Source organism: Littorina saxatilis, unplaced genomic scaffold (genome assembly GCF_037325665.1).
Source record: "Littorina saxatilis isolate snail1 unplaced genomic scaffold, US_GU_Lsax_2.0 scaffold_1181, whole genome shotgun sequence".
Taxonomy (NCBI): Eukaryota; Metazoa; Mollusca; class Gastropoda; order Littorinimorpha; family Littorinidae; genus Littorina; species Littorina saxatilis.
Genome location: NW_027126702.1, coordinates 1 through 13822, shown reverse-complemented (window position 1 = coordinate 13822; position 13822 = coordinate 1). Strand labels below are relative to the sequence as shown.

Genomic DNA, 13822 nt, shown 5'->3' with positions numbered 1-13822 from the left:
TGTCGCAATTTGTCGCCAAACATTCCCTGTCGAAGTTTATCGTAGCTATCAGGCCATCTGCAATGCGGCCGGATTGAACAAAATGCGACAATGCCTGCTCTACCCGGCCTCAACCGTGTTTTGTAGTCGTCGATTGCATTATTCGTCACAGTTTCCCAGCCGTTCAAAAGGTCACTGTTGGTTAGTTTTCCCTCCCCGTTTGTGTGTTTGTTGATAAGTCACGATTAAAATCTTGTCACAGTTCTACCAGAGACTGTAGAGTATACAGTCTATAGTCTCTGGTTCTACCTTGAACCCTCCCTCAAATGCCAGCTGACGACAGAAATGCTCGCGCACCTTTGTCATGTGACCGGCTCATGTGATACAGTCACGTCACGTGATAAGCACATACGCTCACTTCCGCACGAGGGTTTTGTTCCACAAAAAGTCTGCAGAAGTTGAGACAGAGTCTGTGACTAGAACGACGGTGATCTCTTGAGAATTGATAACTGTCAGGTGTTGACAAAAGAAAATCTGGTAAGCGTTTAGTAAGTTCTAGGTGGTTAAATGTCACGAAGCAAGAATGTTTTATTTGCTTATTTCAGCATCGAATTCGAAGTTGGTGGTGTCGACTTTCTTTTCAGTTTTTGCAAGATTCTTGTGCAAAATACTGTCATGTCTTCTTTTGCTTTGATGCTGGCTTGGACCTAAACACTTTTAAGACAAGCTTGTTACGTTGAGGCAAGAAAGCATTCTGCATAGATTCACATTAATAATAATTTACATCTTCGAACAGATTGTGGTTGTAACTAATTGTCACAATTATAGCGCTGAAACTGAAAGTGGCGAGTAGAAACATTCATCTACTTGCCAAATGTAAGTAAAGTTGCTGAAACAAATACTGTTTGTTGGTGGTTTGACTTGTAAAGTTTGCTCTTTGGCTAGTACATTTTTAGAATCACTAGCCAAAGGCTAGGCTAGTGCACCATCTTTTGGACTTTCACTGTTTCAGGGCTGCAAAGAATATAGTTATTTTGAGGTCTGAAACTGAAAGTGAAACACCCCAGCCACTTACTTACTTTTCTCAATAATTATTATTATGAACTTTAGAATGAATAAGGGTAGAAATAGAATGAAAGATACAGCGAAATTAAAGACAGTGTAAACATGTATAATGTCACATTCTAGACAGGGAATTTAAATCACCTCAGTGGATATCTATTGAAAGACTTGCTTGCATTGTGTTACTTGTTCCAGGTAAAACTCCCATCATGAAGTGTGCCCTACCTGCATTCCTCTGTGCGTGCCTGTTGCTAGGAGCAACCACCGCAGCACCAGCCGCTGATGAAGTGAAGTCTGTTCCTGGGCTGAAGAAACAGCCCAACTTCAAACACTACTCTGGCTACCTGCAAGCATCCGGCTCCAAGAAACTGCACTACTGGTTTGTGTTAAAGCTTTCGTCATTCTCTATACACGTTCATGTTCACCACCAATGATCTGTCTAAGCTTTCAAATGGAATAAGAATATATCGTTTCTCTTGCATGGGCATGTAGCCAGATAGCTGACCTAAAGCTAATAGTGTGGCTCCATTCTATGCAGGGATCTTCTTCTTCTTCTGCGTTCGTGGGCTGAAACTCCCATGTACACTTGTGTTTTTGCACGAGTGGAATTTTACGTGTATGACCGTTTTTACCCCACCATTTAGGCAGCCATACGCCGTATACTGAGGAAATATGCTGGGTATTTTCATGTTTCTATAACCCACCGAACTCTGACATGGATTACAGGATCTTTTCCGTGCGCACTTGGTCTTGTGCTTGCGTGTACACACGAAGGGGGATAAGGCACAAGCAGGTCTGCACATAAGTTGACCTGGGAGATCGGAAAAATCTCCACCCTTAACCCACCTGGCGCGGCCAGGATTCGAACCCACGACCTTCCGCTTTGGAGGCCGGCGTCTTACCACCAAGCCATTGCGCCTGTCATGCGGGGATCAAAGAATGGGTGATTTACAAAAAAATAAATTAGCAGGTTGGCATGGATTTCACTCATGAACTTAATTTTTTTAAATTAATGTCCACTTTGCAGTTGCACAGGTTGCAGCCTTTAATAATTTAATGAGCTAACATTATTGTTCTGTGGTTCTTGATTTTGGATGGTAGCAATAGTAACAGTTCCAATGTTTCAACAGATGAGAATTTGTCGCGTAATTTTTTCCCAGGTTCTTGGAGTCTCAGAACAACCCTGCGTCAGATCCCATGGTGCTGTGGATGAACGGAGGCCCTGGCTGCAGCTCGGACCTGGGTCTGCTGTCAGAGCACGGCCCCTTCAGGGTACAGGATGATGGTGTCACTGTCCTCATCAACCCCTTCAGCTGGAACACGGTGAGTCATATAGTTTACACTGGAACACCCCTTTTAACACACACACACACACCGTCACAATGACACACACACACACACACCGTCACAATGACACACACGCACTCACACACCGTCACAATGACACACACACACACACACCGTCACAATGACACACACGCACTCACACACCGTCACAATGACACACACACACAAACAAACAAACAAACAAACAGAAGCCTGCTGTCAGAACATGGCCCCTTCAGGGTACAGGACGATGGCGTCACTGTCCTCATCAACCCTTTCAGCTGGAACACGGTGAGTCATATAGTTTACACTGGAACACCCTTTTTAAGACCTCCAAAAATCTTAGAAAGTCAGGTCTTAAAATGAAGTAAATTTACATACATTTATGAACAGAAAATCTAAGAAAACAGGATGTTGAAAGGGAGGGAGTCTTAAAAGGGTAGAATCAACCGTACACAGTGAAACATCTCTTTTAAGACTCGCACACACACACACAGTGGCTTGTGCTCCGCGGGTCATAGATTTTAGTCTGGGCAGAGAGCGCTCGATACACGTCGGCTTTATGTGTAGACTCGGAGACGGTATCCATGTTCCACCCCTGTGGCGAATAGAAGACCTTGGTGATTATGCCGCAAATGCAAGCATGTGGCTAAGTGCACATCAACATGAGCCCACCGTGGAAGTCGACTTTTGTTGGTACAGTGGTACGTGTGATGTGTGGCCCCTCCCATGAGGTCATCTCCCTTAATAGGACACCTTTTGGGGTCCTTTTTATATTTAGTCAAGTTTTGACTAAATATTTTAACATCGAGGGGGAATCGAAACGAGGGTCGTGGTGTATGTGCGTGTGTGTGTGTGTGTGTGTAGAGCGATTCAGACTAAACTACTTGACCGATCTTTATGAAATTTGACATGAGAGTTCCTGGGTATGAAATCCCCGAACGTTTTTTTCATTTTTTTGATAAATGTCTTTGATGACGTCATATCCGGCTTTTCGTGAAAGTTGAGGCGGCACTGTCATGCCCTCATTTTTCAACCAAATTGGTTGAAATTTTGGTCAAGTAATCTTCGACAAAGCCCGGACTTCGGTATTGCATTTCAGCTTGGTGGCTTAAAAATTAATTAATGACTTTGGTCATTAAAAATCCGAAAATTGTAAAAAAAAATAAAAATTTATAAAACGATCCAAATTTACGTTTATGTTATTCTCCATCATTTGCTGATTCCAAAAACATATAAATATGTTATATTCGGATTAAAAACAAGCTCTGAAAATTAAATATATAAAAATTATTATCAAAATTAAATTGTCGAAATCGATTTAAAAACACTTTCATCTTATTCCTTGTCGGTTCCTGATTCCAAAAACATATAGATATGATATGTTTGGATTAAAAACACGCTCAGAAAGTTAAAACAAAGAGAGGTACAGAAAAGCGTGCTATCCTTCTTAGCGCAACTACTACCCCGCTCTTCTTGTCAATTTCACTGCCTTTGCCATGAGCGGTGGACTGACGATGCTACGAGTATACGGTCTTGCTGAAAAATGGCATTGCGTTCAGTTTCATTCTGTGAGTTCGACAGCTACTTGACTAAATATTGTATTTTCGCCTAACGCGACTTGTTTCTTTTATCTCTACCAAAATAGACCTGTCATGACAGGCCACCTGCAAAATGAAGGGCTATAGTCTCTAGGGTGTCCTTTCAACACAGGTACATGTACAACTGTACTCGCTTTTGACTTGGAGGTGACCAGAATTTCCCAGTGATGGAAAAACAGTTGTACCCCCCTTTTAACTCATAATCTCCCAGGTACGGATATATCCGTACCCACTCGTATGGCTCTATTTGACCAAGTACGGGTATATCCACTCAGACTGTTAGCTTCAGTCGCTTCCTGAAATGTCCATCTAACGCCTGCATTCCAGCGTGTTGATACACAGTTACTACAATTCTGATTGACCTGCTGCAGCACAGCTGGTCTTGGCTAAAAAAAAACTTGGTCAACATAGGTAGGTGGGGTAGAAAGTGTTAAGACCTTGCTTTTAGAGATTTTGTATTCATAATCTCTGTAAATTTATGTCAACCTCCATGTTAAGATATCTCAATCAATCAATCAATATGAGGTTATATTCCGTGGGTACAGTTCTAAGTGCAGGGATTTTTGACTCACATGCGAAGCAAAAGTGAGTCTATGTACTCACCCGAGTCGTCCGTCCGTCCGGACGTCCGTCCGTCCGGAAAACTTTAACGTTGGATATTTCTTGGACACTATTCAGTCTATCAGTACCAAATTTGGCAAGATGGTGTATGATGACAAGGCCCCAAAAAACATACATAGCATCTTGACCTTGCTTCAAGGTCAAGGTCGCAGGGGCCATAAATGTTACCTAAAAAACAGCTATTTTTCCCATTTTTCCCATTTTCTCTGAAGTTTTTGAGATTGAATACCTCACCTATATATGATATATAGGGCAAAGTAAGCCCCATCTTTTGATACCAGTTTGGTTTACCTTGCTTCAAGGTCAAGGTCACAGGAGCTCTTCAAAGTTGGATTGTATACATATTTTGAAGTGACCTTGACCCTGAACTATGGAAGATAACTGTTTCAAACTTAAAAATTATGTGGGGCACATGTTATGCTTTCATCATGAGACACATTTGGTCACATATGATCAAGGTCAAGGTCACTTTGACCCTTATGAAATGTGACCAAAATAAGGTAGTGAACCACTAAAAGTGACCATATCTCATGGTAGAATGAGCCAATAAGCACCATTGTACTTCCTATGTCTTGAATTAACAGCTTTGTGTTGCATGACCTTGGATGACCTTGACCCAAAGGTCAAGCATGTGAGTCGTATGGGCTTTGCCCTTCTTGTTTATTTTTTTATATATTTTTTTAATGCAATTTATATCGCGCACATATTCAAGGCGCAGGGATTTATTTATGCCTTGTGAGATGGAATTTTTTTACACAATACGTCACGCATTCACATCGGCCAGCAGATCGCAGCCATTTCGGCGCATATCCTACTTTTCAAGGCCTACTATTCCAAGTCACACGGGTATTTTGGTGGACAATTTTATCTATGCCTATACAATTTTGCCAGGAAAGACCCTTTTGTCCATCGTGGGATCTTTAACGTGCACACCCCAATGTAGTGTACAACGAAGGGACCTCGGTTTTTCGTCTCATCCGAAAGACTAGCACTTGAACCCACCACCTAGGTTAGGAAAGGGGGGAGAAAATTGCTAACGCCCTGACCCAGGGTTGAACTCGCTTCCGAGCGCAAGTGCGTTACCACTCGGCCACCCATATCTGCTCCTTTATAAGACCTTATTTTCTCAGATTTGTGTAGGTTATGAAAGGGTACAATGAAACGTGCTTTTAAGACAGCTCATTATCCCCCAGTTTGAGACTTTCTCCATTTCATTACCTAGTTGTTGGCTGCTCACAGTGTTTGTAAAATTACCTGATAGTCAATCTTTTGCTGTCATTCAAAAATACATCTTTGTGGATACAGCGGACCCCCCCCCCCCCCTCCCCTTGATCTTTCAGAGGGGCTGCTGATCTGAAAACACATTCTTTTGGATTTGCTGAACTATAGTGGACTATGTTGTTTGTTTGTTTTTAGTTAGGTTTTTCATCCCTTTGCTTTCATGTTCCAAACAAGCGTCTTTCAGTCTTGAACTTAGCGAAGTGGATCTGTGAACTTAGCGAAGTGGATCTGTGAACTTAGCGAAGTGGATCTGTGAACTTAGCGAAGTGGATCTGTGACTTGGTTATATCGAATGTAATGTGTACACGAGCACCTACAATGCATGTTGGATTAAGATTAAATTACATATTCTTCCCAACTCACATAGATAGCAATAACTTCGTTTGGTTGCTATCTGTGTGAGTTGGTAAGTATATTAATTAAATCAAAGTTTATTTTTGAAACTTTATATTTAATATCGGGGAAAAGAGAGGTTAAACTGCAGAAATGACTCGCCAGAGCTGATGATTGGTGTTTTGTTTTTGCTGTACAATGTTAAATTGCAACGATAAGTTATGCTATCCATGTGATATTGAATCATTTCTCTGTGAACTCGTGACTTATGACTTTCATAATTTGCTTCTTACCTGTTGTTGTTGTTGTGCTGTACAATGTTAAATTGCCGCGATAAGTTATGTTATCCAGATTAAGGCGGGATGAATCATTTCTCTTAACTCGTGGCTTACGACTTTCATATTTGCTAATTAATGACCTGGTCATGTGACAGGTGGCCAACATGCTATACCTGGAGGCACCAGCTGGTGTGGGTTACTCATACTCTGATGATGGCAACTACACCACTGATGATGACAGGGTAAGTTGAAAGAAGCTCACAGTAAGGGGTCCAGGACATCGCGGCTAGCTGCAACTAGGTTTCGGCAAGCTCGCAGGGAACATCGCAGCTAGGGGCAACCCCATCACATCAAGCTCGCGGGTGGGATCTCCATATAAGGATATATAACTACATCGCAGCTAGCTGTGACTTAGTCGCAGCAAACCTAATTTGCATGGTAAATTACGGCCTCGCAGCGACCTCGCTGCGAGGCTCGCCACAGGGCCTTTTTTTCTGTAAGGGGAGGGCTGATTATTTGAAAGTGTGTTTGTGCGTTATTGTTATGGTCAGTTCCAGCTCATTGGTCAGTCAAAATATATATATATTTTATGATGCAAAATTAGCAACCAGACAAAAACATGGAATAAAGATAAAGGATTCGGTGAAGACTCTTTTGGCTGGTTCCCATAATGATACACACATGCAACAATTAACATAGTATATATTTTTGTCCTCTCTTTTTCAAATGTTATAGTGTTCAAATCCATGTCACAACTTTTGGTTTCCATGTTACGAAGTTGACATACTTTGAAACACTTGTAATTTACTAAACGTAGACAAAGAAAATGTATTTTTAATTCTTTCTCTGCAGGACAAGGATAAATATGGAACCAGTATTTATCCAAGCGAAGCGAGCGAAGCAAGCGAAGCTAGGTTGGTCCCACACTAGAGTTGATTTCAACCAAATGATGTGTGTGTGTGTGTGTGTTTGTTTGTGTGTGTGTGTTAGAACCCCTAAAACTTTCACAGTTTTGACTCGACTACAAAAAAAATTGGCACAGGCAATGTTATTGATCCCAGGAAGGTTTTAAGACATAAATCGTTTTGATCCGACATCGACAACGGCAGTTACAAGCGCTTCCAATTTCTAAGTCATAACAAAGAAGGAGCTCAAACCCAGGTCAAGAAGACAATCAAAACTCATGACGTCAAACTCATGACATCATTCTCTTCTACACAAGGAGCTGAATTCAAAATGTTATGACATCTTCCATGACGTCAAACTTGAGGATTCCATTTCCAAGCTAAAGTCTTTGTGTATCAAATCTGGTAGCACGAGATGTTGTAAGAGACACCGTGAATTACTTGCAATCCTGGTGAGTTGGTTGATATGATGGACGACGACAACGACAACGACAACGACAACAACAACAACAACAACAACAACAACAACAACAACACCTCCACCACCAACAACAACAAAAAAACAACACCACCACCACCACCACTAACAACAACAACAACAACAACAACTACAACGACACCACCACCACAACCACCACAACCACCAACAACGAGATGTTGTAAGAGACACCGTGAATTACTTGCAATCCTGGTGAGTTGGTTGATATGATGGACGACGACAACAACAACAACAACAACAACAACAACAACATCTCCACCACCAACAACAAAAAAACAACAACACCACCACCACTAACAACAACAACAACAACTACAACGACACCACCACCACAACCACCAACAACAAAAATCCATTAAAAACCGTTATTTTCCATTTCTCAACCGATTTTTATGAACATTTGTGAAAAGGTCCGTTGTCCCTTACTGAAGATATCGAGATTTTGGACGAGACTTCGTTATTTACTTGTAATCAGGTAATCTAGGTGTACATCAAATCTCGTAGCACGAGATGTTGTAAGAGACACCGTGAATTACTTGCAATCCTGGTGAGTTGGTTGATATGATGGACAACGACAACGACAACGACAACAACAACAACAACAACAACAACAACAACAACACCTCCACCACCAACAACAACAAAAAAACAACACCACCACCACCACCACTAACAACAACAACAACAACAACAACTACAACGACACCACCACCACAACCACCACAACCACCAACAACGAGATGTTGTAAGAGACACCGTGAATTACTTGCAATCCTGGTGAGTTGGTTGATATGATGGACGACGACAACAACAACAACAACAACAACAACAACAACATCTCCACCACCAACAACAAAAAAACAACAACACCACCACCACTAACAACAACAACAACAACTACAACGACACCACCACCACAACCACCAACAACAAAAATCCATTAAAAACCGTTATTTTCCATTTCTCAACCGATTTTTATGAACATTTGTGAAAAGGTCCGTTGTCCCTTACTGAAGATATCGAGATTTTGGACGAGACTTCGTTATTTACTTGTAATCAGGTAATCTAGGTGTACATCAAATCTCGTAGCACGAGATGTTGGACGAGACTTCGTCATTTGCTTGTAATCAGGTAATCTTGGTGTACATGAAATCTGGTAGCACGAGATGTTGGACGAGACTTCGTTATTTACTTGTAATCAGGTAATCTAGGTGTACATCATATCTCGTAGCACGAGATGTTGGACGAGACTTCGTCATTTGCTTGTAATCGCTCTCTCTCTCTCTCTCTCTCTCTCTCTCTCTCTCTCTCTCTCTCTCTCTCTCTCTCTCTCTCTCTCTCTCTCTCTCTCTCTCTCTCTCTCTCTCTCTCTCTCTCTCTCTGCCAAACATATATGCATTTACTATCCAAAGCACTGCATTTTCCGAGGAAAGATATCATAAACAGAGAGAGAGAGAGAGAGAGAGAGAGAGAGAGAGAGAGAGAGAGACAAGACAAGACAAGACAAGACAAAATCTTTATTATCGAGGGTAATAGATAAGCAAGAATATTGCTTTTTTACATCCAGCCCTCGCCCTAATATAGGGTCAACAAGAACAGAAAACAATATAATCAAATAACTATCACATCAAACTTATAATACATTATATATATATACAGATATACATTTGTCATGCTGCATTTTAAGTACAATTTCCAATAATAAATATGTCAATTTTTAACATATCTTAATTTAGATCTGCATATTATTATAATTTAGTTTAACATGCACATACATTTTAAATGAATTGTTGAACCATTCAGCACATGTTTAGTTGCATTATGTGCGACATATAATTTTTTTTGAAGCTGTCTGTGTTTGTTTTATGCTTAAGAAAAATAGGAAGTGAGTTCCATAGGACCGCACCTGAATATAGAAGGCTTGATTTGAAAAGGTCAATACGTGGAGTCGGTGTGATGATTTTTAGTCTGTTATAGTTCAAAATAAAATTATTACGTAATGTCTCCGGTGCATATCCTGACATCACTTTATGCATTATAACACCTTTATTATACATTAACCTTTTTTGAAATGGTAATACTTGCAAATTTGTATAATCAGATTCTGAAGGAGTGTGATTTTTTAGCATAATAAGCTTAACTGCTCTTCTGTGAAGACTGGCTAAAGGTTTCAAAGCATTAGCACTTGCACAATCCCACACAGTGGATGCATAATCAATATTTGACAAGATGTGATTGTAAAAAAAAATCTTTCGCGAGTGGAGATTCAAGAAATGTTTTATTTTTGATAACTGATATATTTTTTGGGAAGCAATCTTACAGATGTAATCAATGTGATCATGCCATGATAAATTATTATCAATCTTTACACCAAGGACTTTGTGGTGAGACACTTCTTCCAATACTTGATTTTTAATATAAAGAGGTGGAATGCTCGATAATAGATTTTGTCGTTTCTGTCTTGTGGTTATTAGCATAAATTTTGTTTTAGTATGGTTAAGAGACATATGGTTTAACTCTGACCAATTCAGGAGTGCATCAATGCTTTCTTGTAGAGTTTTTGATAAATAATTTATGGAATGGTGACTAGAATGAATAGTAGTGTCATCTGCAAACAACTCACAGTTATTATCTATGTACAGTGGTAAATCATTGACATAAATGGAGAACAATAATGGGCCTAAAACAGATCCCTGTGGGACCCCATATTTCAAAGTACTTTCATTTGAATATGATGCATTAGTAAATGTAATTTGTTTTCTATTTAAAAGAAAAGATTTAAGAATATTAATGGTGGTGCATTGCATGCCATATATTGACAATTTCCTAATGAGAAGAGAATGATCAATAACATCGAACGCCTTTGCAAAATCAACAAACAGTGCTGCAGAAAATTTGTTAGAATTTATGTTGGTTAGCCATTGATCAATTAGATTTATAAGAGCTGTATGACATGAGTGCTTTTTGCGAAAACCAGATTGTTTTGGATGGAATAAATTGTTTTTATCAAAATGTGCTAAGGCATGTTTATATATATGTTTTTCCAAGGGTTTTGAAAGTGGTGACAGGATTGAAATAGGCCTGTAATTAGAAGGATCAGAAGGATCACCTGATTTAAACAGAGGGATTACCTTAGCTTGCTTAAATGCTGTTGGAAAATAAGAAGTGGTAATGCATAAGTTGTAAATGTATGTCAAGGTGTCTGTTATTACAGGAGCAGCTATTTTCAATATTTTACTGTCTATTCTATCTACACCCCGGGTTCCTGTTTGTTTGAGATGAACAAGTGCAAAGTAAACTTCAGACACAGTCATGTGTTGTAGCGGCATTTCTGCCTCTATTCTCTTGGATTTGCAATGATCTATTAAGGTATTTAAATCATTTTCTTGTGTTCTATCAATAGGAATAACTTTTTCTCCCACTGTAGAAAAATGTAAATTAAGTTTATCAGCAGAAATGTTTTTCATGGCAGTTGGGTGTGAATTAGAACGCTTGTTTGTTAATAAATTAATGGCTTTCCAAATTGATTTTGAATCTTGTTTAGATGACACTAGTTCAGTGAAATAGTTTTTCTTTTTAGTTCTTTTTAGGGAACTTACATTATTTCTTTGCCGTTTATATCCTTCAAAATCACCCTTTGCTTTCAAATAATCCCTGTGGTTTGCAGCATCTTCTGTTTCTTGATCAAGCCACTTTGGTTTCTCAATATGTCTAACTCTGTGCGTAATTAATGGTGCATGTTTATCATAAATAGAAATAAAAATATTATACCAATGCTCCAAAGCTTTATCAGGATTCTGAAAGCTATAGACTTCAGAAAGAGGACTGTGAATTAAATCAGAGAGAAAATCATTTTTATTAAAACGCGAGAAACGACGATAAGTTACAGTTTTATGTCCAGCTTTAGGGATTTTAATACCTTTCCTTGACCAGGTAAGACAAACTGGATAATGATCACTGCAAGATAAAATAGGAACGCATGTTTCAATAATATTTTGTTTTTCTGACACATAAATATGATCAATAAGAGTTTTAGAAACAGCCATGACCCTAGTGGGTAACTGAACCATTTGTTGCAAATCAAAGCTATTAATTGTATTATTCCAATTTTTATGTGGCTTCATTAAATCAATATTAAAATCTCCTAAGAGCAAGATTTCTTTTGAATCCAGTGTTGCAGAGTCCATCATAATAGTAAAGTTATCTGCCCAATTTACTCTTTCAGAAGGGTTTCTATAAATAAATCCTAATAGTAAGGGCGGAGATCTTTTCAATTTAACTTCAATCCATATTGATTCAACTCCATGAACCTCAAGATGAGCTAGTCGTTTATATGTAACTGATTCACTTATGTAAACAGTAATGCCTGTTTCATTCGTTTTAACAGGATCATTACGAATAAGAGTATATCCTGGAACAATGATGTCAGAGTCTAACACATTATCTGATAGTCTGGATTCAGAAAAACCAAACATATGAAAACTTTTTCCAGAATTAAAAAGCACATTTGAAACATCAGTCATTTTGTTATATAAATGATTAATATTCAGGTGTCCAATGCGAAGCCCTTCCTTATTCGGCCAAGATGTTTTAGTTGAAGTCATGGTAATGTTTATAATTCCACAGCTTTTTTTTCTTTTCCTTTTTTTTCAAATAATGACGAAAAGCAAGTAATGAAAAGTGACTACTTTTTCACAGACTATGCATGCCTGTTGAAAAGTTGCTTGCAATTTGAAAAAAATATAATACAGGTATATAATAACAATAATTATAAATGTTATACTAACAATTCCAAATTCGTAATAATAAAACTGAATGATGTCAGCAACCCAATATTGTCAGACACTATATTTCCAAATCTATATATACCACCACATACACAAGGTGAAGATAAACACCACTTAGTCAACACATCAATTCAGTTGAACTCATAAGTTCACTGACAATTGATGAAGAATTAAATAAATTGCTACTAAATTCAAAGAGAATTAAAATGTCAGGAATCCGTTGATCCTTAAATTCAGAAATAGCAGCAACACCGTCATATAATCATATTGATGCACTTACAAATGTAATCAACTCCTTTTGATTACATTGTTAACAATCATATGATAAACAGAGGAAGTGAACGTATTTTGTTCTCACAAAAAAAGATAGCTCAGCCATGAGCATTGTCACAATTCGAAATTCATAATAATCAAACTGAATAATGTCAGCAAATCAATCTTATCATACACTCAATGACCAATAATATACACCATAACGGACACAAGGGTGCAAATAAAGACCTCTTATTCCACACATCAGTTCAGTTTCACTCATCATTTTTTTTTCAAATGATGCAGAATTAGATAATTAGCCGTTCATTTCACAGATAATTGCAATGTCAGCACTTCGTTGATCCATAAATTCAGAAGTAGCAGCAACACTGTCACATAATCATAATGATGCATTAAAAAAATGTAATCAGATCCTTTTGATTACATTGATAACAAACCATATGATAATAAGCAGTGATGTACGTATTATTTCTCACACAAAAATAGCTCAGCTATCAGCATTGTCACAAGGAGGGAAGTGATTGATTGATAATAATAATGTCAATGTTATATCAGTTGTTCAATCTCTCTCTTTTTCACACACACACACACACACACACACACACACACACACACTTACACTCACACACACACACACTCTCTCTCTCTCACACACACACACACACACACACACACACACACACACACACACACACACACACACACCATTAACAGATCTAATGTAAGAATTCAGATCTGACAGCGTCAAATTGAATCATAACACTAATGTTTACTTCAAACTAGAGTTTCAAACGCAATGTTCATTGATGCGTAGGCTGAATGATTGTTAACATACGGACTTTTGAAGGATGAGTATGGCAACCAGCGTGTAGAGTGA

At 38.6% G+C, this 13822-nt stretch overlaps 1 protein-coding gene across 1 annotated transcript; it reads left to right on the top strand.

The window, feature by feature from the left end:
• Window positions 1-380: 380 nt before the first annotated feature.
• On the top strand, window positions 381-6723 carry LOC138955198 (lysosomal protective protein-like; the record flags this gene model as incomplete). The annotated part of the gene is made up of 4 exons (XM_070326856.1): window positions 381-516; window positions 1237-1420; window positions 2202-2364; window positions 6637-6723. Coding segments are annotated over exons 2-4 (420 nt in total), but the record flags the coding sequence as incomplete, so codon positions are not given.
• Window positions 6724-13822: the final 7099 nt, after the last annotated feature.